The following is a 25029-nucleotide window of genomic DNA, read 5'->3' on the forward strand; positions in this document are numbered from 1 at the left end:
CGCTCCCCTCACGGACCGGATGTGTCCCGGCGTGCACCGCGCCCCCCTCACGGACCGGAGCTGTCCCGGCGTGCACCGCGCTCCCCGCACGGACCGGAGCTGTCCCGGCGTGCACCGCTCAGCCCCGGCCCCGCCCTCGGCCCTGAGAGAGCGGAGGTCCCCGCGCCGCGTCCGCCCTCAATTCACGGCAACAGAACTGCAACACGAACCTCTTTTTAATAAACGCCTCCCGTTATCCTTTACCCCTCCTCGCCACCTTTTCAATAAACGCCTCTCGTAATCCTCTGCCCCTCCTCACCGCCCACAATAAGCGATCCCGGTTTGGAGCAGAAAGCGGCAGGACCTCTGCAGTCCAACACCCGCGGTGACCCTGTCACACAGCACAGCTACAGCAGGGGCCCTTTCTTGAAGCAAACGGGCACTTCGATGACGATTTTGCCGGTGTTCTTGTTTTCCTCCATAACCCTGTGTGCCTCTGCGATCTTGTGCAGGGGGTAAACGCTGTCCACGAGCGGCTGGAGACGCGGGGAAGCCCCTCCGGAAAAATAGGGCAGCGCGTCCTCTGTGAAGGCTCTCACCAGCCGCTCCTTATACTGCGGAAAAAGAGCGTTTTGAAGGTTATTTCCAGCCATTTCACTCACTGAGGTGTCTCTAAGCACGGCGTACAAAGTGTGCCCAGCCCGCAAGGAGACACTTCCTGGCACTGTCACGGTGAAATGGACATAATAAACATATGACTGGTTTAAATTACAAACAAGAAGAAAACTTTTAGATTTATTACATTTTAATTGAATGAAATTCTCCAAAACAGGTGGTGTAAGCTCAGTGCAGAACCATTTAAATTCAAACTGATAGTTTTTGAGAATATACATATATATATATATATATATATATATGTATGTTTTAAACCATCTACCTTAGGGCTCTGCACTGCCTGTCTTTTATTGTCAAAGCTGAGAATTTTCCACATTTTCTTCTTGGTAATTGGGCATCCAAATGGCCTTGCTTTTTACTTCGAAAAATTACCTAATAGAAGTTTTTATTTACTTCTCCTCAGACTCGATCAAATTGCCTGATCACTCAAGTTCTGTTCTTTTTTAGGCCAAATCTTTAAATTATGGTACTTGGTGAAATAACATTCAGAAGTCCTGGGTATCATTCCTCTGATGCAGGGAGGAATTTGATAAAAATAGAAAGGGGACATTATAACTTAATTATAACTTAATTTTTCAAAGTATGTAATGACAGTTCAAGTGGGACTTTTTTTTTTGCAAGAGGGTGTTTAACACTAGTTTTAAAAGAAAACTATCATCAGTTTTACAGTCAAACTGCACAGACTGTTGATAGCCATTACTTGCCTCCTTGTCTCGTGACCGTAATAGACTCGTGTGGATGCTGGCTCTTTTGGAGAGCAGCCTTGCTAGCAAATCCCCATGGACTTCACCTCCACTCAGTAGTCCATAAATAATCCACCGGCCATCAGTACTCAGACAGTTGAGATTCTTCTCCCAGTATGAGCCACCAACACAATCTAAAATAATATCCACTCCAGAACCTTAAGTAGAATCAGGAGAGATTTCAGCAATGTAGTTGAGCTGCATTAAAGGCTGGGATAATCTCAGGGAAAACTACAACCTTGTTCTTTATAGATACAGAATCAACCCTGCAATTCTCATTTCATTCTTTCTACTGAAATTAGGAATTGTCACAATGATTTGTAAGGAATTATAGAATTGGGCCCCAAAAAAATTTTCTAACAGTGTGAGAACCCAGCATGGTGAGGCACTGGCACAGGTTGCCCAGAGAAGCTGTAGATACCCTACCCCTGGAAGTGCTCAAGGCCAGGTTGGATGGGGCTTGGGAGCACCCTGGTCTAGTGGAAGGTGTCCCTGCCCATGGCAGGGGCTTGGAACAAGATGATCTTTAAGGTTCCTTCCAACCTAAATCCTTCTGTGATTCCATGGTGATTCTTACAAAGACAAGTGTGAGGACTTGGTCCCACAGTTCTTTGTGGAGGGAACAATAAGGCGGCACCATATTTACGCCCCAAATGAACACAGATAAAGAGAGCCCATGCAGAAAACAGCACAATTAAACTAAGGAAAGGCACATTCTGAGCTGAACAGTGTGTCAGGTTGTGCTGACAGGGTCACTACTGTCTGCTCCCTCACCGACTAAGGCGACAGCTGAAACTGAGTGTATGTGCACATGCTGGGAGGTACAAACTCCTCCCCAGCTGTCACAGGCTCTTTCACAGAGAGGTTCTTACCTTGGGTGAACTCCAAGACTTTTTCACTAAAATCTTCATTCTTGTAGTTGAACCCTGCAGCTGCTCCGGCCTTTGCTGTTGCTTTCAGTTTCTCTTCAGTTCCTGCTGTCACGATGGGAATTGCTTTTGCCAGTCTCACCAGCTGAATGGCTGCCATGCCAACTCCGCTGGCTCCAGCATGGATCAGCACTGTCTCACCCTCCTGTATTTTACCTGAAGGAGGACATAAGGGAAGAGTGGTCACCCTTTGAGCATCACCTTTGGATTAAAACATGAACAGCATGGAAAATACTGAAGAGGGGGTTGAAAGAGATGCCCTTGTGGGCTTTGTTTACATCTTCATATCTTTCATAAGAGAAACAAACCCAGGACTAACAGAGGTCACAGTGTGCTGACAGAACTTCATTTTACCAGTTTCAGTGGAGTGACTTTATCTTGGCCCTGTCCAGTTCTGGGCATCTGTGACCGAGATGCTTAAGTGAGTGCAATCAACCTTTTTATTCCACCAGTAAAAACACTGCTGGACGATATTCATACTGAAAATCAGGCACTCAACAATGGAGAAACATCCAAAGTGCTGGGTAATGTTAAGGACCAGTTCTACCAATTATCTATCAGTTGCTCTAATGCATTAATTTAAAGTGATCTGGAAGTGATGCCCAGGAAACAACACTGCTTGAAGCAAGTCTACAGGAAAGTTATTTGTTTGGAACTTCTGTTCTTTACTGGAACTTTTAGGTGCTACTGCTGAAGAAGGTAGAAGAAGGATATTTCTCACCTGAGGAAAACCCTGGCAAGTGCTACTGTAGTGCCTTGGCAGTGTATTTTCAAAGTGAAGAGTGTGAGCTTCTGACTGTTTTGAATCAGCTCAGAGGGGATTTTACTTACAATGAATGTCTCTGTGAAACAAGGTACAAGGAGATGTTGCCTATTGTAGGTCCAAAGGCAATTAGTGAGAAAGTTCATTATATGGGCATGCTTGCAAGTGAAGTCAAATCCTTAGAAATAGGATGACTTTTCAGCTGTTTGGAGAACATGGAAGTTATTTGAGGGTTTAGACTTAATGAAAGGTGTCCCTGCCCATGGCAGGGGGATTGCACTAGATGATCTTTAAGGTCTCCTCCAATCCAAACCATTCAGTGATTCAAGCTGAGAAATATAAATGAAAAGAAAACTGAGCATCTTTCCATATCCTTCCTTGTAAATATGCAATCAACAGGGTAAGTTATGAGTGGGGAGAGGTGGTCAAGATTTCAGGATTTGTGTCTGGCATACCAAATTCTGTCCCACGGGAATGAAGTGACAGAGGAAAGGCAAACAGCATTCAGATGGAGGCAACAAAGAAAGGATTTCATAACAGAAAGGAATATCAGCTGTTTTGGGATAGATGGGCAAATACACCTCTCACCTACAAAATGCAGCAGCTGAAATGCTGTTAACCAGGCTTCGGGAATGGCTGCAGCCTGGATAAAAGTCATATCTTTGGGGATTGGCATCAGGTGGCCCTCAGGAACTGTAACGTACTGTGCCTGACCTCCTCCGGAGAGCAGAGCCATCACTGCATCGCCGATCTTCCACCGGCCCCTGCAGCCAGGGCCCAGCCCAGCCACACTCCCAGCTGCTTCTAAGCCTAAAATATCACTTGCTCCTTCCGGGGGAGGATACTTCCCTCTCCTCTAAAATAAAAGAAAAGAGAGGGCAACACCTCATTGACGGTAATGAATTGCAATATTCCATTCGTATGTCTCTAACCTAAATTCCTATCTATTTAATCCTGATTTTGCACTGTGCAAATGTTCCAGTAATTTGAGGATCTTCTCTCCTCTGTAAACACTTCTTGTTTCCTAAGTATGTTCTTAAAATAAGAATAAATTCATTTTTTGTGAGTCTCCTTTTTCCAGGCCAGTCTCCACTGAGGAGGTACTATGGTCCCCAGTTGCAGAGCATGGCTTGCAGATCAAACTTAATAATTTGAATGTGATTTTCTCCCACTGGGACTGGGCCAGTGAAACATTTCCTGTTCATCTCAAATGTCCAGAGAAGTGTCTAAGCATCTAGAAAGACCAGAGCTCTGGTTTTACATGTTTTCTTGAAAGGCAGCTGCCTTTCCACACCAGCCCAGCACTGGAGTGACCCAGATAAAAACATTTATCTGCTGAATCAACTGACATCTCTTCTTTTGCCCCTATGAAATCTCCCATCCAAATGCCCCCGACTCCCAACCTCTTTTAACTCTTCTGATCTGTCAAGACCTCAGATAGGGGCTTGAAAAATCAGTGTTATTTTCAGCTGCATAAATCTGCTTAACATATACATACCTGGAGTAAATCTGCCCTATTCAGAGCACTGGCAGAGACCTTCACAAGAACTTCTCCTTGTCCTGGACTTGGTTTCATCACTTCTTTCATATAGAGATTTTCTGGGCCTCCTGGGCAATCAAAATAGGCTGCAAACATTTTCTCTAGGAAAAAAAGGAAAACAACCCACAAACCCAAACTGAAATAAAACTGGCATGAATACAGGCACACTTACGTGCAGTGAGAAAACCTCAGTGATGAAAGATGACAAAAGATTTTAAAAATTCCTATTTATTTCCCTTGCCTCAGCATTTGATTCCAGTGTGCCTGATTTGCTCTGGTAGAGGGTGCCACTGCTGCAGGAGTCTTTCAGGTGACTCCTCAGTCACTGTTCCTGGGTTCCTTTTGGCACCAGCAGCTGTTGAGATGGGCTGCGATGTCAAGCCTCCACCTGCCTGGCAAAATTAAATCTGCAAGAGGCTCCCCTCTGCTCCCTGGTGCTGGGTGAAAGGAGATGAGAAAAGAGGGAATCACAATGGGAATAACTGTGTTACTTCCTGAGAGCTGGTACTTTCCTGAATGCAGCACAGGGTGGGCTGCTGGCCAGAGCCTCTTCAAGCAACCAGCACTGTGTGACAGACCACCTTGCCCTCTGTAAAAATCACTTGCATGATGATATCTGTACAGGAAAAGCTAAGTGCGTACCTAATTGTCTGTGGTAAGACTGCAAATGCAGAATGACAAACAACTTGAAACCCGGGGAATGTCAATCCCCACGGGGTGGTGCTCTACGGCTATTTTACAGTGAATAAACACTCACAATTATTTCAATACAATGTAATTTAAAGGCTTTTCTTTCTGAGGCTGGCTGTCTATTCACTATTGTCAGCTGAACCATTTAATCCAGTCCCACAAAATTTGTCTGTATCAGCTCAAAAATTCAGTGGGAAGCTCACCTGATACCACCCTGTAAGAGATACTTCTGCTCTTTTAATTGTGTCCAAATTTTTTTCAGTTAAAAATAAGATGTGAAAGAAGCTTTTTTCCTTCTTCCAGCAGAGTTCACTAACTTGCATTTTTATAAATCGTTGCCTTTGTTGACAGAATCAGGCCCACAAAAATGTAAAAAAAAAAAAAGAAACAAGAAGAAGAGGATCTGAGTATCTTCGTTGCTCTCAAATACACAGAAAAACGCAGAAACTGAAACCTGTTTCCAACCAAGTGTAACAACTTCAAACTGTCAGATCTGCCAGCAATGGCCCCCAGCAATAACTAAGAAGTTATATGGCTCCCGAGCACAATTTGTTACTCACATTTTTCCTGTGAATAAGGAAGTAGAATCTCTGCACCGGAACAAACCCAACCTGCCCTCGGGAGCAGAGTCCGATCCCGGTTCCTCCTCTGTGAGCTCTGCCCTTGCCATCAGCTACTCCCCTGCGGGTCAAGGGGTGGACCGGGTCGAGGTTGTGTTTTACTTTGGAGGGAAAGACATGAGCAGAGTCAGAACTATTAGTACAACTCACTATTGTTTCTACTCACTGACCTGGATTACTGCACGGATTGAGACAGAAAGCCCGGCAGAGATCCACCGCTCCCCCAGCACCCAGGGGAGTTTGGCCTGATGCCCGTGCTGGGCGGGAGGAGTGTCATGGTGTGTGCTCGAGCAGAGCAGGAGCGACTGCTCTGATTTCGGAACTCTGTCTCAGACTCGATTTACTCCGCTGGTATTCGGGGCACGGGAGCTGTGAGAGCCCTTATGCCATAGACGCCCTAGGCTCTGTTGCCGGGAGACAGCAGCGTTCAGAGCTCGCTGGTTCATGTCCATCAGCCCCGTGCATTCCTACCTGATGGTTTAGAATCACAGAATCATTCAGGCTGTAAAAGCCTGATGACATCTCCTTGAGCTTTGCTGTTTGCCCCAGAAAGAGAAGGATCAGATCATGCCTTTCTCTGTGTCCTGGTCACAGAGTTGTCAGGGAATAAAACTGACACTTCAGGCTATTTAAAAATGATAAATCATATGTGTGTCTGTGTGTAGGATTTTTTCTGTGGATTTTTTTCATATTAATAATGAGATTTTTTGAGTCAGGCTTTTAAACTTTTCTTTGAAACTAAACAAATTTAGAATCAAGTATAGCTAAAAATTCATTTGTTCTCATGTGACTCAAGGAACTAATAATTTCTTTACTTCTGCAGATGAAAAGATCATGAAGCCTGTTGTTCTTGAGAATGCCCTTCTTTGATGTCCTGTAGTACACACGGTCTGATTCAGTCCCGGTACTGACATTGTCTCTTCTTCCTCATCCTCACAGAACTTTGCAATCTACTGCATTTTAAAATAAATAACTTTCTGTAGCAGTCAGTGGCAATGCAAATTGACATGTTAAAAATATATTTTATTTGTAATATTCGAAGATGTACTGGGCAGTCTGAAAATGTGTTAATGTAACAATTTCCTTCATCCCTGTGGTGCCCTGCATCACTGTAATGCCATTAGAGAACTTACTTTGCTTAGTGAGATTAATAATTATCTTATCTGGAAACAGGCTAAAAGGCAATGTTAGAAAGATTAAGCAGACTATCTTAAACCAAATATTGAAGACATCACTTTCAATTCAGTTAAGAAATTTAGATGCATAGAGTTGTCCTTTTATGAACAGTGAGCCCTCAAGTGTTCTTGAAAAAAGCCCTGAAAAAAACTCAGAAGCTGGAAAGTTGTAAAGCAGTGGTTTGTTGTTTAAATTGGATAATGTTTCAAACTTCTAAGCTTTATTTCCTCATGAGCAGTCCTGAAGTTGATGAAGTCCAAGTTTTCTTCTGATTCAGCTACCTTTCTCTCTAAAGTAGTCTGCTGTAATAACACAAGGAAATAAATAAATAATTTTTAAAAATTATAAAAATCATATAGAGAATTGCTGTAATAGAGATGCTTTTTTTCCAACTTCAAATCCCCCTCAGACTATGCAATGCTCATATGAAGGCTGTGTTATTTTTAGCTGAAAATTAAAAATACTAATACCTATATCATGAGGTAATATATGTTCTAAAGAATAAACACTGAACACTTCCAAAAATTTTCAGAAATCTCTTGTAATACGCAAAGAAAAGTTACTTTGTTTTCTTTTCTCAAAGAAATCATCCAGGACAGCAAGAATAAACTCCAGATCAAACTCACTGCAAATCTAGCCCTGGAAACACTTAGACATTACATTAGCCTTTGCTTAGGAGCAGTGGTCAGTTATGGATGACTATTATTTGCAAGACCAAATAACGTGTGGATATCATTACAGGATTTTGCAAGTGTTGGCATTTTTTTGCAATCTTCTAGCTTTACACTTTCTGCCTTTCTCCCATAGCATTAAAAAATGCTCATATATCAGCTATGATATGGCTCCTGAATTTATTACTGGTCATAGTTGGGGATAAATAAGACAATGGCACCTTTTGGACCTGCTCCAGCTCTGTGTGTAGTCCTGCAGAAAATACTAGGATAGAGCTAGTCCAACGCTAGCTTAAAATGTAAAGCCCAGTCCTTAGATTTAGTAAGTCCCATTCCCCAGGGCTCAGCATTGGGACCTGCTCTGTTTAATGTCTTTATCTACAGTCTGGGCGAGGGGATTGAGTTTACCTTCGGTAGGTTCACAGGCAACACCAAGTTGGGTGGGAGTGTTGATCTACTGGAGGGTAGGAAGGCTCTGCAGAGGGAGTGCCTATTAGCTTTTTTATCATATGATATGGTATGATAGGATATGAGAAGAAGTGCTGTTATTCTGCTCTTTATAAGCTGCTGGATAATGAAAACAGATAAGCTACATCTATACCAGCAATTTTAAGGTTCCAGGGAGCAGTTCTGAGTATGGTCAGAACACTCCAGGTAGAGTCGTGACCTGGGCCAGCAAGCACTTTGTTTTTGGCAATTACTTTGCTTTTTGGCAGTTCCAGAGCACAGACTGTGAAGTTAGAATGGCCCAGGACAGCTCCCCAAGGGCAGCCTGTACAGCCACTCTTTCAGGGTTATAGTATGGGCACGGCACATTCCATACCAGCAGGTCTCAGTGCCAGAGAATGGCCCTACATCCATCTGCTTTACTGGCAGAATCCTTGAATGCAAAGTGCTTAAAAAGGACTCCTTGAAAATGGGGCTTAAATGGCATCTTTCTTCCAAAAATCAAAGATGTGAAATTAGCAATCAGCCTTGCGAGTCAGCCAGGCTGTACCCCGGCACTGGGCTCTGGGGCTGAAAGAACAAGTATGTTTAGTAGAGCGCTGTGCTCCCTGCCTTTATGACTGTTTTGTGCTCTGCATTCCCAGAGTTTCTACCTCTGCTGTCTCTTCCCAGGATGCTCTTGATCTCTTACATTAAAGCCAAAGGTTGATGCACAGACTTGTCTTTCCTTTATGCTGGTAATAGCTGTGTTTTCCACACACTTTGTGCTGAAAAGACTGTCACTCAGCAAAGCCTGCAGTTGATTCATTTTCCTTCTGTTCTGTAAAAAGATAGATGTATAAGTGTTCATTTCCCTTCCCCTTTATATGGGAAACCATATTTTTCTTCATGTGGAATTCAGGAATTTCAGCAGAAATAATGCTAGGCCTTACATAAGCAATATAACAAAATAAAAATCACAAAAACAAGAGGGCAGCAGAATTGACCAGCAGGAAAATGATCATGTTTCTCAGGAAGGCCATAAAAGTCCAGTTATATTTTTATAGGGTAAGTATTCCTGAGTTCTGATTTTCTTCATGTTTAATTTACCTCCTACTGAGGAAACAGTCCACGATGAAAACACTAAGAAATGAGATAAAACTTGGTACAAGCAGCAGATCAGAGCAGAAAAAGGGCTTTAGGAGTGGTTTCTGGGCCAGGTTTGACCCAAACCAAAAATTATTTTCTTTTTAAATGGTCAGCAAAAACACAGTGTGGGAAAATGACTGAGGGAAAGTTAGAGAAAACTGGGAAAAATTTGGATGCTACAGTTTTATTCATATTCTAACAGAAGTTATAACACTGAGGAAATTTTAGGCTGAAATGCAGTTGTTATGTCCAGCGTGGAATGTGGTTTGCATGCTTGGAATCAATTCTGTGACAGTTCCCCAGGCAACACACTTTGCAGCCTGAAGGACATGCTAAGGAGGGATGAAACAGAGGGCGAGGCGAAGAGAAGACACCTTGGCCAGGCTCTGTTGTATCCCTGCAGGAATGGGAACTGGATGGTACCACATAGCTAGCTGATAAATCAAAGAACAGCTGTGTGGGAAAATAACCAGGGGTAAAATTAAAGAAAACTGGAAAGTTACATTTTAACAGACAAAACTTGTGATCAGTGTGCACATAATACATGCTGAGGAGGGATAAAAGGGAGGATGGAGTGGACTGGAAAGTTACAGACACAGTTATAACAGTATGGAAATTATAGTGGGAAATGGGGTTGCTATTCCCTGGATGGAATGCAGTCAGCATGCCTGACTTCCTCCACACAATAGATGCTGAGGGGGGAATGAAACATTGGGTGGAGCACAGACACCGTGGCCGGGCTCTGTTGAAATCCTTGCAGAGGAGGGAACTTGGTGGTACTTTTTAGCTGAAAAGTTGTATATCATCTGTCAGACGAGGGAGATAGGAGAAGATGTGTTGCTGTTGGCAAAATCACTGTCCTCAGATGTAACACTGGCACAAATATCTGTCCCAAAGTTAGCTCAGATGTGATACTGTCTCACACCTCCATCCCAAAGTTAGCTGCCCCCGAGATATGACCATGCCTCACTGAACATGATGTATGACTAAAGTTGCTGAAGCTCCACCTAAACCTAAAGAAATATTATAAAAATAAGTTAGAAATGGGAAGAAATTTATTTTGTGAAAGCAAATATCAGGATTGTTGGCTAAATCAAAATGCAATAAAAGATCCATTTAGAGTTTTGTGCGAAACAGGAAATTCAGATTTCTGGGGAGAGTTTAAAAAAAAAAAAGTCACGAAATCTAGCCCTGCAACCAAGCCATCCACCCTGAGCAACCCACAAATTTCTGAAATTGGACCATATGTGATTGGTCAACATCAGATGTTGTTTAACCTGTCATGGTCTCTTGGACAAGTTGAATTGAAGGAAAATAATGTTTCTACAATCCAACTAGTTTGTTCACCATTCCTGAGGACCTCTTATGCAGGATGGCAGCATGGCTGCATAAATGAACACTCTTTCCCCAAAAGTGGGCAAAAAGAGATGTGCCTGGCATCTTGGGAACAGGACTGGGAGTTCAAAATAGCATAGACTCTGAGGGATTAATGAACAAACTAGTCATGATAACTAGTGAGATCAACAAATTGAAACACCCTCTGCAATCTTCCCTTTTGGATCTGGGAACGAACCAATAGCTTTTACCCTCAGTAGGAGGGTGAAAAAAACACCAACTGATCATAGATGCACTTGTTGGGCAAATGTTTCTTTGTTTTATCCAAGCTCAGCTGTGGATGCAATCAATGACAGCCACAATTATAAGGGAAGGTGAAGAAGGTATCTTACCCACTGGAATTCTAGAAGTAATTTGGGACAATGTGATTGAGTTTGAAGAAAAATTCCAGTCCTGGTGGTATTTAGTCAGTTTTACCTATGATGCCATTGACAGCACAGCCACAGCTTTTGTGTTAACTGTACACATTGCTCAGTATATATTATATACCCTACCATTGTGTCAGGGTTAAGTCACAACAGATCATACTCTATCCCTGGAGCGTAGGATATGGGCCCTAGAGGATGGAAATAAATGGTGAACTATTGATGTCATTGCGCAAGAGCAACAAGGAGTCATTTGTGAAAATAACATCATCACAGCTCAAGACATTTGTCTTATAACTGAACAAAGTGTTTGTCATTTTGAGACACATCCTAATGAAAACCCTAAAAATGTTTTCAGTTGTAAATATTGATAATGGAAGTGTGAACTCTTTGGAATTCTTTACTTGTAGATAATGTTACTGTAGCTACAAGTAATGACTCAGATTTGTGTTTGTAAATCCATTGAAATTATGGGATGATTTTATTTACTCAGCTTCTGTCATATCTTATCAATTGTCATGGTCTAAGTATATGCTGATTCAAGACCTGCTGCCTACCCCTATTGGAGCAAATTTCAACTTGAGCAGAAAGCTACTACAACATGAAGACCTAAACCAATTGCTGAAGCAAACTCAAGGAAATGGACAAAGGACTCTGATTCCCATCCATCATAATGCAGAGAAAATACATCATATTTCAGAAGCAGTCAAGAAAGATGAAGAACATTGGTGGTGGGATACTCTCTTTGGATGATCACCAGCTGCTACAGGAATTCTCAAGAGAGTGCTTTGCCCTGTTGTTGTTTTATTGACATTAACTCTTTTGTTTTTGTCTTAGTATTGTATGTTAAAGTTTGCATTATTGTGAAGCAATTAGCCTATTGGCTACCCCCACAAACATTAGATAACCCCCGCAATACAAATGCATAAAACACTCTTAAACTCCATTTGGATATTGTGAAGCTTGAGTGACTCCAGTCGCGGGGTGGATTATGTGGGAAAATAGGGGGAAAATAGCTTGAGTCTAAAGTTATAGTCACGTTCTAACGGATGTTATAACATTAAGGAAATTTTAGGGTGAAACACAGTTGCTTCTTTGAGGAGAGAATGCGGTTGGCAAGCATGGAATCCGTGTCACGACAGTTCCCCAGGCAACACACCCTGCAGATGCTAAAGTGGAATGACTCGGAGGGTGGAGCAGAGTGAAGACACGGCGGCCGGGCTCTGTTGTAATCCGCTCAGGAATGGGAACTGGATGGTACCAGGTGGCTGATAAACCGCAGAGCAGCTGTCAACCAAGTGAGAGAGGAAAAGATGCCTTGTTGCTGAACCAGCAACTGTGGCAAAATCGCTCTCCTCAGATGAACCTTGCTCATTATAATCTCATATAATACTGTAATACTGTATTATATATATTTTTTATATATATATATTATATATACCTCCATCCCAAAGTTACCACCCCTCCCTGAGCACGTGGTCTCTATTTTATTAACTATATCTTTAAGAGCAAAGTGACAGAATTTTACACCAATCAGGAACAAAAGTACGTGTGACTGGAGTCACTGAAGCTCCATATAAGTGTAAAGAAATAATGTAACAGTGAGTTAAGAGGGGGAGACGTTGGGGAAGACCCCCTATCCTAATTTCTGGGATTGATCAATGGGCTGAACCTGGTTTCTCCCCTCTAGGGAGGCCTGTTGGGTAAGAACTTTATTCTAAGTGTGCTAATTATTATTTCAAGCTTTCCTTTGTGTATTGCTTCAGACTTTTTCTTGGAATCAGTTCAGCGTCAACATCAATCCCTGATTGTCACAATCTTCTGTGATCAGTGTATTTGTTAATAAAGTGTGTTATTCCTTAAACTGTTCCGTGTGAGTCTTTCAAGGGCGCTGGCAGACTGCAGCAGTGGGTAAGACTTGACAAAACTGATAAAATACCGAGAGAGGGTGGCATCCAGCAGGGGGTCTCTCTTTCCAAATTGAAGTAAGGGGTTTGGCTCTGACACTTTGCTCATGTCCCTGAAAAGGTTAGTTGACCCACCCTCCGATACAGTTCAAGAGCAGATAAAGTTCAAGAAGCATTTGGACAAGGCTCTCAGGCTCTCAAACACATGGTGTGATTCTTGGGGTGTCCCGTGCAGGGCCAGGGCTGGGCGCTGACAGGCTGCTCGGGCTCGAGGAGCTTGTCTTTCCTGGGGCGCTGACAAATCAATACAATAATATTTTTTAAAAAAAATCAAATATAAAGGTTTTGAGGAACCCGCCCTTTTATGTGACACTTGGTTAGTGCGAGATCTCTGTGTCAGCGCAGCGCCGCTGAGGTAAAAACCCCTCACATTTCCCTCATCTGGTATCTCTAGCTGCCTTCAATTTCAAATTTAATGTCACGGCTAGCACTGCACGGTAATGTGTGAAATCTCGTAATACAATTTAGTGAACTTTGGATAAGCCAGTGACCCTGACTTCGTCGGCTGGGCTCGGCTGGGCTCGGCTGGGCTCGGCTCGGCTCGGCTCGGCTCGGCTCGGCTCGGCTCGGCTCGGCTCGGCTCGGCTCGGCTCGGCTCGGCTGGTCGGGTTCGGCTCGGCCGGGCTGTTCTCGCTTCTGATTGGCTCACTGGCCGCGGTCTCGCTCTCTGATTGGTGGGCAGCCCTGCCGGGGGCAGCGCGCGCGCTGGGGTTGCCATGGCAGCGCGGGACGCTGTGCGGCCGCGCGCGGAGGGGTCCGGCCGTGCCCGTGTCCGTGCCCGTGCCCACGTCCCGCCTCCGCCCGGGAACAGGGTCCGGGTGCCGGCCCTGCGGCCGGGCTGCCCCATCCCTGTCCCCGGGGGCGGTGCCTCCTCATCCCGAGAGGCTGTGGGTAACGGGAGAGAGGCTGTTTTCCTCGGCGGAAGGACGCGGAGGGGCTCTACAACAACCGTGAGGGTAGGGGGGCACCGCCATTTTCCCCTCAGTGGGGCTGTGCCGAGCGGGGCGGGTTTGGCTCCCACCGCAGCCCCGTCCGGCCGCCCCTGGGGCCGGTGAGGGACCCCGGCACGGCGGTGGGGGGAGCTGGGCTCTGCTGCCCGCCCTCGCCTGCCCTGCGGTCTGCGGGACCTGCCTCAGGGCCGGGCAGGGTGCGGGTCCGGGGGTTCGTCGTTCTCCTCTCACTGGCCTGGTCCCGATCGCTGCCTCCGAGGTGCAGGGGCCAGGCCGGAACGCTCCGGCCTTGCACATGTTACCTGTTAGCTCCGCATTCACAAGCTGCAGGGTTCAAAGAGCTGCCCTGCTCGCACTAGAGACTGGTTCTCTCACAGAATCAGAGAACAGTTTGAGTTGGAAAGGGACATTGAGGTTCTTTCAGTTTCAGCCTCCTGCCATGGGCAGGGGCACCTTCCACTACACCAGGTTGCTCGAAGCCCCATCCAACCTGGCCTTGAACACTTCCAGGGATGTGGGACAGTGGAACAAACGTCCTAATATTACAGAACAGCCAACCTGTTCATGGGATTTGGCATTTGCAGGGTGCAACTGCTATTTGAAATGCAAATCTTTTTTTTTTTATCCACTCAGATTTTGGAAATGCTTTACTGTATTTCTGTCCAAGCCTGTGGTTAAACCTTTAGTTTTAAGACCTGAAAAACAGCTGCTGTCTCAAGTCAGTGGGCTCTGCCTTTGTTAGTCACGGAGAGCTGGTATCTCCTAGCAAGACTCCAAACAAAGAAGTAAAAGAAAGGACTCAGTGGCAGCTTGAGTTATGAAGACTGGGGGGAAAAAAATCTGCAGTTAGTGTTTACCACTTGTGGGTTCCTGAGGGCAGATTGCTGCAGAGGCAGGTTCTCTGTGTTTGCTCTGTTTTGTCTCCCCTGGGGTCCCAATTCTCTGTGATGAGATCAAACACCTCCTTTGCTTTGTGCTCAGAGAAAGGCTCAGCCTTTCTTTGTGAGATGGATGGAGTCTTAATACTAGTTACTGAAGATAGAAAAGAGCCTAATGGTTGGGTTTTTTTTTTATTTTACTTGTTTTGTAAGATTAGAAATTAAAATATTAGAATATGTATTTTATGTAATTTGTAATTTAAAATATCGATATATGTATTTTCTTCGTCTCAAACTTGTCCAGGGATTTACAGCATCCCTACCCCAGAAGAACAAAACTACTTGGAGGGAAAGGATATCTGTCAAAAATAGTGTGACCAAGGAGCCCATGGCACCTGTGCAGGTAGGTGGGATGTCTGGCTCATAGGAAGGTTTGTTGACTTGTCTAATACCAAATCTGTAGCACCCCAGTTCAGCCCAGCTTCAGTCCTCTCTGTTTGCCTGTTATTTTGTATCAGAAATTGGGTCAGTGCTAATCAGGGTTTATGTAGTCATTTATCTGTTTGCTTTAATTGATTATTGCAGAATGAAGGATAAACTGTGAGAATCCTTCCCCTGCTCCTCAGACACCAGGAGGTTGGATATGCTTTCTTGGAACTCAGTAGATTTGTGCTGTCTGGATAAAAGGGAGATTGTTTTTGGAGCGGGAGGCTTCTCACAGGGAACACCAGTCTCCATAGTACAGCTCTCTTCAGGGGCCATTGGGGCACATGTAGACAAAAAATGTTCATTTCCACATGGAAAGTGGCAGGACATCTGCTTTCCAAATCCTGTGTCCTAATTAAAATTCCGTATTTTCTTCTGTATCTCTTGTCTCCTCTGTACAGAGAGGGCAGGGAATCACTATAGAGGAAGGACCTGCTGGGCTGCCACACTGCCAAGGCCGGTGTGTATTTCTGGGTTTGGAACCTGACTTACTGGGGCTGAAAAAATTCCGTGGAGAATTGGGATGTTGTGACCTACTCCACTGCAAATTTTTAGTTTTCTTTGTGTCTGATGACAGAATAGAAATCTGGCAGAGTTATGCAGGAGGGAAGGAAAGTCCCTGGTACCATGTGCATTACATTGTTTTTTCCCCTTAATTTGGCTTTACCTGGCTTACATGGCAGAAATGAGGATTTTTCTTTTATAGAAGCAGTTGGAGGGAAGGACACGAGCTTTCAAATTTGAGGAAGGGAATTTTCAGAACTTGGCCTGGCGAGGCCCTGAGCAATCCTGTCTGTGAGGTTTGCTCTTCTTCAAGCTGGCATGGGACTGGGACTCCTGAGAACCCTTCCAACACACACTTTCATGTGGTTTCTGACTCTTTCAGTCAGAAAAGACAGGAAAGCATTTCTGTGAGGAAGTGGGAATATCCAGGCAAGGATATGTGAAATGAAACAAATAAAGATACAGATTGCAGACTGCACCTTGAACCGATGGTAAGAGATTTGAATCTGCAGTCCAGAGAGGCCAGCTGGGAGTCAGATATTGTCAGTGAAGTGCTGGGTTGGACAGAGTAAACTTTTGAATATTGTCTTGTGCAAAAAATATTGTTACCTTCTATGAATATCTGATTTGAAGAGTCTTTGCAGATTCTTTTAACTGGATGTTGCAAAACATAATTGAAGAACAGAATATATTTTCGTAATTGAAAGATCTGGCTGAAGACTTGAGGTCAGTATCTGCAGAAATAAGCTTTTCTTTTGTTCCACTCTTTACCTAAGTAATTTTGTGAATCCATTGTTTCCTGGAAGCAGTGTACCTCCAGTGAATCTGAAATAAAGAGGTTTAAGTGGAGGTTCCTGTAAAAGGCATTTTACCTCTGTGGTTCTCCTGTCTCTGTTATAAATTGATTCAGACATACTGAGGCACATACAAGAGAGGAGGTGGAATTTTCTGGCTGGAGCTCAGAGTTGGTGCTTCAGCATAAGCTTTGTCTGGTAGAACTGACTTTAAAACCCACTAAATTGCAGCCATCCCTGGGGGGAATGTAGCAGTTACTTGAAAGTGACTTTTATGTGACTGAAAAAGGCACAAAGGAAATAAGTAATAGTCCAGAGGTGAAATTTGATAACTGAAATGTTTTCAAAGCTGACAGGCATTCTGGAATGATTTGTGAACCACTGTTCTTTGAAACAAAATGTACTGTCCGTTGTTTGTGGAGATGAGGACAGACAGTCCCAGCAGAGGCAGTACCTGACTGTAAACCTGATGCTTCATCTCTGTTTTACTTGCTATGACAGGAGAATGCAGCAGTTAAGAATTCCTTTAGAGATTTGCTTCATCAATTGATAGGAATTATAAGAAAATGAGGTTTTTGCTGTTTATACAATAGTTTTGTATGTTTGGGCTGTTTTAATGTTTCTCCCAGATTATTCCAACCATGCACAGTGTGAACAGCTCAGAGACTCCCTGGCTAAAAATAATGACACATCTGAGACCTGTGAAAGAACCTGATCAGCCACGGCCTTGGCAGGTGAGTGACTCCCAATAGTCCTTCAGCTGTAGGTTCTACTGTGAAGAATCACAGGAAACCAGAGTCTGTAACTGGGATCCCAGAGTATTCGGGTGTAATTGGGCTTCTGTGTTGGAACTGGCCACCTAATCCCACTGAGTTCTAGACAGTATTTGTGTGTAATTGGGCTTCTGTGTTGGAACTGGCCACCTAATGCCACTGAATTCTGGACAGTGTTCTGGTCTGTCTGTCTGTGCCAGACTGCCGTCCCTGGTATGTGCCTGAATTCATCTGTGAGCCAGCAGGAGCCTTGTTTCTCAGTCTGTCCCTTCTGGGCACACTCAGAAATGGTTATTGCAGTGTATGTTACTTTCTACTGCTCCATCCCAATTTGTAGCTTGATTGTGGAACCTGGATGAGGGCCTGATCTTTGTAAAGCGGGTTGGCTTTTTATGTGGACCTTGCCCTTTCTTTACCTTTTTATCCAGAGGTTCTCCTCAGCACCAGCAAAGAGTGTCACAGCAAATACTTTTGACTGCAGAAGAAAATTATTGCCAAAGATTGGCTAACACAGAAGGGCTTCTGCTGTGCAAAGATATGAGTGGAGGAATGAAATGGAAGTTATGAAGGGAGGAATGAAAAATAATTATTCGCAAAGTTCTGCAAAATCTGAGATGTGTTTGTCATGGAGAAGAACAGAGAACTCTGTAAAAAGCAACCAACTCAATGGGTTTTATCAAGCTCTTGCATCCTTTTGAGGCAGCTTTATCGAGTTATTTGCAGTTTGGTATGTGGAAAAGTTTCCCATAAAACCTGAAACAAGCTTGTGACTAGTCACGGACTCATGGAACAGCCTCAGCTGGAAGGGACCTTGAAAGATCATCTGGTTCAACCTTTTTTTGGAAAGAGACACCAGATGAGGTTGTCTAGCACCCTGTCCAATCACATCTTGAAAATTGTCAGTGATGGGGACTCCACCACATCCCTGGGGAGGTTGTTCCAGTCAATGATTGATCTCACTCTAAAAAATTTCTTTCTTATATTGAGATGAAACTTCAGCCAATGCAACTTGTACCTCTTACCCCTCGTCTCCTCCCTGTGGCTTCTGGTGCAGAGAGAACCTCCATCCTCTTTGTAGCTGCTCTGTAAGTACTGTGATGAGGCTCCCCCTGAGCCTGTTCTTTTCCAGGGAGAATAGACTGAATTCCTTCAGTCAAAGGAGACCTAATTCCTTTGGTTCTTAAGGGGTCTTCACATAGGGATCATCCTGAAGGAAGACTTTTCACCTACTCACCAGTGTGTGTTCTGAGTACTTTCTGCTGGTGGTTCTCAGCTGGAGTGATGGCTGTGTCTCCCTGCTGCTGTTACGGTGCTGGTTTTAGAAAGGATCTGTGATTATGTGAAGTAGATTTGTCAGGTGTAATACAACATACCAGTTGCTTCAAATAGTAGGATGAAAGGATCTTAAAACGTGCCAGCAATTTAGATTTCCTCTTCTCATTTGTTTTTGGTGATTTTTTTAATACTACTTGTCCTTTCCTTGCCTGGTCTGATGTATGATGTCCTGCTTATCTCAGGATAATAAACCTGTTGGAGTGTGGAGCTGGTCAGCAAGGTCAAGACAGACGTGACTGGAAACTACACTGTTTATTGGAAGTAAGAATCAATATTAAGCACAGGGAGTAGCAGGCTAATTTTCCATTCTGCGCATCAAATGCATTCCTTGAGTCTGTGCTGCCGCTGGCATGGTGGGCTCGTGCAAAAATGCTGTGGCTATAGCTCAGTTTTTAAACAGCAGAAGAAAGTCACAGCAGGGATGACTTTGAATTTGTCTGTGGAAACCACAGGAGGAGGCAGCAGGTCAGACAGGTGAAATGTGAATATTTCAGCCCTGAGTAAAACCAGATCAGTTGAGGTTTGGGATAACCCTTTGTCATTTGGGGTCAGCTATCCCAGCCGTGTCCCCTCCCAGCTCCTTGTGACCCCCCCCAGCTTGCTCACTGGTGGGGTGGGGAGAGAAGCTGAGAAAACCTTGGCTTAGTGTAAACACTACTTAGCAACAATTAAAGCATCAGTGTGTTATCAACATTACTCTCATCCTAAATTTAAAACACAGCACTGTACCAGCTACTAGAAAGAAAATTAACTCTATCCCAGCCAAAACTTGGACAACTTGTTGCTTGTAGAAGCTGCTGATGGACTCGTGAAGACAAGGTCTCTCTGGTTAACCCACAGAGTTGGTGCAGCCTGATCACAGGGGAGGTACCCCCCTCATCTTCCCTGCAGGAATTCCATCCCCAAGTGATAGATGGATTTGGTCTGTATTGCTTGTGCTCCTTGGCTGCAGTGCAGGAGTTGAGTTTATGAGACACGTGTTTGGCACAGGTGAGCGACAGTGGCAAGGAACAAGTGGTGTGTGGTCATGGTGAGGAGCAGCCAAGGAGGTGTATGGTCTTAACATGTACATTCTTGTTCCCATTCCAGTTCTTCCAACACTCTTCTGTTGCTACTTATCCCCACTGTTCCGAGCAAGTCTCACAAGGATTTGCCAGCTGGGTTATGGTATAATGTGCCTTTAATCACACCACCAGTGATTATTTTGAATTCAAAAGTAAATCTGACTCCTAGTCTGAGTCCTGCTTTTACTTCATGTGGGTTTTTAATGTTCTGTTAGGTAACACCTGACCAAAGCCGAGACATCATTGCTTCTGTTCAGTGCATCTTGGACAGAGAAAATTGTTTTGTGAGGGTAAGAAGTGGTACCTCTTCTCATTTGTTGTGTGCTTTCCTGCATGTCAATGTGTTCTAGTTTCTGGTCAGTGATTTGTGAGAAAATGTTAATTGTCTATATTCTTGAAAAACTGATTTAGAAGTATGAGTTTGTGGCCTCTCCTCTGGATATGACTGAAGTAGTAACCCTAAATGTGAATCATAGGTAACTTACCTGCCTGTTTGCACCTAATATTTGCTCTGTGGATGTGATTAGTTGGTCAGTGGGGCTGTGAGCAAAGGGCAGCAGTGCTGATCTGATCTGATCTGATCTGATCTGATCTGATCTGATCTGATCTAGCAGATTGCCAGTGCTGCAGGGAGAGGATCCCTCTCCTGCTGCCTGTCTTGCACAGTCTGCTGCTTATCAGCCCGCTGTTCTGCAGTGATTTCAGCTCAATAACCTGATGGGAAAAAGTGAGTAATTTTCTGCCAGTCTTGCACCACAGTTTCAAAAGTTAAGGGTCTGAATGCCAGAGCTCTTGCAAGTGAGAGGTTGGAAATGAGTGGTGGGAAGTGGAGAGAGGGAGGAGCACAAAGAAGGGCTGGAAAACAGCACCCTTGGAGCAGAGACCAGTCAGCCTTCACCTGTGAAACCTTTAATGTGCTTGGCCAATAATTTGTATGGTTTTTATTTTGCATTTCTTACTTAGAAGGTGGACAGATACCTGAGGCACAATGATTTCCTAAATCTGAGAAAGAAGGAGATCGTGTACAAAGAATGGCTTAAGGATGTTTTAGAGCCAGTGCTGCAGAAAATTGAGGACGAAATGGGCAGCCAGTCAATCGAAGAAATGCAGAAAAGGAAGCAAGAACAATTGTCTCAATATTTAAACTACTGTAACAAGAAGGTATCAAGGGAGAAGTAAATTTGTGTCATGGAGAGAGTTGCATAGGGAGGGCTTTGGACAAGATCAGGGGTTTAGCTGCTATTTGCTGTCCATTGAGTAGCCTGGAATTCAGATGCACCTTAACTGTAACTTACCTTTCTTTCCCAAGGACTTCTGCAATGGTGACATATGATGTTAGAGCTGTTTAAGTTCACCATCAGATACAAACAATAGCCTTGCTTGGGTCTGAATATGATGAGGCACCATATTGATGTGTATTTCCCTTTGTGAGCTGGATCATGTAGTGGGAAAAACTGAGCTCTGTCAGCTGAAGTCAAAGGCTGACTGAGCAGGGAGTGGACTGCACTCTCATGTCTCAGAAGTTAAGCTACATCACTACCGCAGTATGTTGGCAGAGCACAAATGAAATGATTTTGTGGCCTTGGATGCTACTGATCAAGCTTCATAAAAGAAAAAAATGTGAGAACAGGGAGATACAAACAATTTTCTTGAAGTCTGTATACAGGCAATAGACCCAACTTTTTGTAGTTCCATGGGTTTCAGTACTCAGAAAAAGTGCAGTCACTGTAGGAAATACTTGTTGGTTTTCTTCATTTTGCTCTGAATTTCACACCACTGTTGAGTATCAAATCCCACAACTCAATTTTCTCAGGAATGGAAATATAGAGCAGTAAGAGCAGTTACATAAAAATGATAATATTTTATTGAGAGCAGGAATTTGTTGTTAGTGGAAACCACTGCACAGTGGAGTCGTGAGACTGTAAACAACCTTCTCAGCCAGAAATGAAAATGTCACGGGAGCTGTGTTGTTTTAACGAGAGCAAATGATTTCTTTTTCAAAGGCCTGATGTGACAGACCCATGCATTTAAACTGCATGGAACAGCAAAGACCTGAACCAGTCTTACTGCTGATGTCCTAGGATTTAGGATATGTTGGGTGTACTGTACATATCTGGGTCTGCATCAGTCCACTTCCAAGCTTCTGTGTCAGGTCAGGAATTTGCTGGGTGTCCTCCAAAAGCACTGGCTGATGTGCTGGGATGTGTCCTCCTGGAAGGGAAGCACCAGCACCAGCGATCAGCCTCCACCTTTTCCCCTTGCTCTGTGGTGTCCACTCTATCATCAGCAGGTCTGCAGAGCAGGTTGAAGCCCTTCAGAGTTACAGGACAACTCACTTGCATAAGTTTGCACTGACCGTGGCAGCACATGATATGTTTTGCAGAACTTGAAACATTTCTGTAGATTGGTTAATATACTGACTTCTGGCTATATATTTTCCCCTCACTCCCTTCTTTTTGTCCATTTGCTCTCTTCCCTGCTATTAGGCTTCTCCTCCTGTTTCCCAGATCTCCTGACCTTCCCGTGCCTTTGATTGGTCCATTCCTTCTTTCCATGTCTATTATTCTTCCTCCAGTCTCTCCTCTTGCTCTCTTTCTCTCTCCAGTCAACTCTTTTACTCCATCCATAAATCCGTTTTGCCCCTCTTTCTTCTGTCATGCTACCCACTGCTGTGTCTCCATCTTCTTGTTGCTTCTGATAATTCCTCCAAGTTCTTCACTGCCCTTTGCTTTCCAAAGCTGTCTTTCCCCCCTTTCCTCCATTCTCCTCCTCTCCTCACTCTTTTTCCAAATCCCTCCATCTCAGTCTTTGTCAGCTCACTCATCTGCCTTTTTCACACCATCTGACCTCTCCTCCTTTACCTCCCTTCCTTGACTCCCTGTTCTTCCAAGGACCTGCTCATATGTGGGTTTTTTTGCCTCAAATCTGCCTCCTTTTCACTGCCTTTCTCACTCCTCCTTCCCTCCAGTCCTGTGGCCATGGACTGCAGGTACCTAAGGAGATGGTTGGTCAGAGTGAAGATGGCAGTGTGACAGTGCAGCCTGCAAGGAGAGGGGATTCCCCTGCCTGGGTTGCTGCTGTGTTAGCCACAACTCAGCTTCTGGTAGTCCAGGCTATTGTAGGCATTGTGTGCTGCAGAGAAAGAGACCCCCCTGACTCATTTTGAAGAGCTTTTACTCTGCTTTATTCCAAGGGCTGTGTGAGGGGTAATGCATCGACCACATGAAGGGATCAGACCTGGGAGTGCAGCAAAGCACCTCCGTGATCCACTGAGGTCTCAGCAGACCCTGTAAAGGGGTGATATGTGATAGTAAACCAAGGGGTGGCACTAAAACTCTGCAAATTGAGCTCTATTAGGGCTTGAAGCTTTCCAGGGACAGAAACATGAGATGATGAGTGTGGCTGCTGCTTGTTGTGTGGGGAATTGCCAGATCCTGAGGAGCAGAGGCCCCTGCAGAGGCAGCATTCACACTCAGCAGTAGAGAAGCCCCACTCGGGTGCTTTCCGAGTGTCTGAGAACAGCACAGGCCCTCAGGGCCTGGCTCACTTCCCTGTGAGCTGCTTCAGCACAGTGACCTCTTAAATCTACTGTAGATCCCACTTTTTTTTTGGTTGGACTTGTCTTGCAGAGCTCCTGAGCTGTTCAGGTTAAAGTATGGTTTTTTCCAAGTCTTGAAATCACATCCACAGATTGCCATGAAGAACTGTGTAGGGCTGAGATCTAGGAGGCCGTGGGCTGAATGCTCCCTTCCTTCCTGGGATCCCTGGAGAATCACCCACACAAGAAAGATTAAAAAGTTCATTTCCAAGGTTTTGTAAGAAAGAATATTAGGGAGGACTATTTTATGTGCTTGTTATAGGGAACTTGAACTGTTTCCTTCTCTGTCAAAACATTTTCCCTTGACCGAAATTTCCACTATCTTGACTGCCCTAGTTAAGGTTAGCATCTTAGCCTGAAATTATTTCTGGATGCTCCATGAAATCATGTATTATGTATTTATGCCTATGATAAATTAAAATGGATAGAGGAATTTTCCTGTTACACTTCAGTCACCTTATTTCTGAGGTGCAGTGTATGAAAATTTGGGAATCCTTTTCTCCACCATGTCTGTCACAGGCTGTGTCCCACCCAGGCTGGCTGCTCTCACCATTGTATCACCTAAGGCTTCTGAGACCTGACCCAGTACCTGCTTCTCCCACAGGGCTACGTGTTTTTGGACTATTTTGACCCATCCGAGTATGATCCATTCTCCCAGAAGACGTGCACAGACTGCTGGAAGGTGTGAGGTTTGGAGTTCCCCTTTGGCCAGCAGGCCGTTCATAGTTAGGAGGCAGAGCATGTTACTGATGTGCTGCTGTAGGGAAACACATTCTAGTTTTATTACCTGAACAAATATGGGTCCCAGCTCCTAGTGCATTTAAGCCCAAGAGTATTTGAACATGGTTTTCATCAGGAATGTGGTTTGGATCCATACTAAGCTCAGATTTGGAGGCACAGTAGGCAATGGCAGGGGGGAGGTTTGTTTTCCTCATTTTAAATCCACTGCGGCAGCACAGGGAGTGTGTTCTGTCTAAGGAGGGTTGGAGAATTCCCAGGCAAGCTGTGTGTGTGCTCTGTAGAAGGAACTACTCTGGCAGCTCAGCTGATCTTTACAGGAGCATGACAATAGTTTTTACTTCTGTTTAAAGAATGAAAGACATCAATCACCACAATGACAGCGAGAGCCAATGATGTCACCTGTCCCCCAGCTGACCAGAGCAGCAAGCACACCCATCAGAAGGTACCCTTTAGGTTACATCTCCTGCCAAAGCAAGTGATAACAGGCCAGGTCTTCTGGCAAGCTGCAATAAACTTACTGTCTTGAACGTGGTTCTGAAATGTTGTTACTCAGCAGCCAAAGAAATGCCTGGGATGCTGCTCCTGTTGTTGCCAGCTCCAGTTCATGCTCTACAAGCCAAAATCTGCTGTTTTAGATTTAACTTAGGCTCAGCTCAACAAAAACAGTGCTGGTGTTCTCTCCTGAACACAGTGTACAAGCAATAAATCAAACTTTTAACATACATATTAGGTGTTCTGAGAAAGCAGGAAATAAGTAGGGGAGGGGAGATGGGAAGTGCTTTTCAGAGAGTCTGTGCTGAGCAGCAGCTGAGCCAGTG

General features: G+C 44.3%; 2 protein-coding genes across 11 annotated transcripts; one reads left to right on the forward strand and one right to left on the reverse strand.

Annotated features, from left to right (window-relative positions):
- Positions 1-109: 109 nt before the first annotated feature.
- On the reverse strand, positions 110-22876 carry TP53I3 (tumor protein p53 inducible protein 3). 6 transcript variants are annotated; one of them, XM_017813034.1, is made up of 9 exons: positions 22866-22876; positions 5880-5995; positions 5523-5658; positions 4871-5066; positions 4588-4730; positions 3678-3945; positions 2270-2482; positions 1359-1555; positions 117-593 (listed from the first exon to the last, which is right to left on the reverse strand). In XM_017813034.1, the coding sequence occupies exons 5-9, from the start codon at positions 4723-4725 to the stop codon at positions 387-389; spliced, it is 1023 nt and encodes a 340-aa protein (XP_017668523.1). In that variant the 5' UTR covers positions 4726-4730; positions 4871-5066; positions 5523-5658; positions 5880-5995; positions 22866-22876; the 3' UTR covers positions 117-386. The 6 variants fall into 6 exon arrangements, with proteins under 6 accessions (XP_017668529.1, XP_017668523.1, XP_017668528.1 ...); XM_017813040.1 differs by lacking the exon at positions 22866-22876 and having other exon boundaries at positions 110-593; positions 1359-1531; positions 5880-5969; XM_017813039.1 differs by lacking the exons at positions 5523-5658; positions 5880-5995; positions 22866-22876 and adding an exon at positions 6110-6473.
- Positions 13827-24738, forward strand: FAM228B (family with sequence similarity 228 member B). 5 transcript variants are annotated; one of them, XM_017813041.1, is made up of 9 exons: positions 13827-14044; positions 15221-15319; positions 15804-15862; positions 16551-16632; positions 17330-17434; positions 20088-20162; positions 20836-21033; positions 24075-24152; positions 24562-24738. In XM_017813041.1, exons 5-9 carry the CDS (start codon positions 17342-17344, stop codon positions 24586-24588), a joined length of 471 nt encoding a protein of 156 aa, XP_017668530.1. In that variant the 5' UTR covers positions 13827-14044; positions 15221-15319; positions 15804-15862; positions 16551-16632; positions 17330-17341; the 3' UTR covers positions 24589-24738. The 5 variants fall into 5 exon arrangements, 4 of the variants coding, with proteins under 4 accessions (XP_017668530.1, XP_017668534.1, XP_017668532.1 ...); XM_017813042.1 differs by having other exon boundaries at positions 14043-14139; XM_017813045.1 differs by lacking the exon at positions 20088-20162.
- Positions 24739-25029: the final 291 nt, after the last annotated feature.

The sequence above is a fragment of the Lepidothrix coronata genome, unplaced genomic scaffold (genome assembly GCF_001604755.1).
Source record: "Lepidothrix coronata isolate B3197 unplaced genomic scaffold, Lepidothrix_coronata-1.0 Scaffold39, whole genome shotgun sequence".
In the NCBI taxonomy this organism is placed as follows: Eukaryota; Metazoa; Chordata; class Aves; order Passeriformes; family Pipridae; genus Lepidothrix; species Lepidothrix coronata.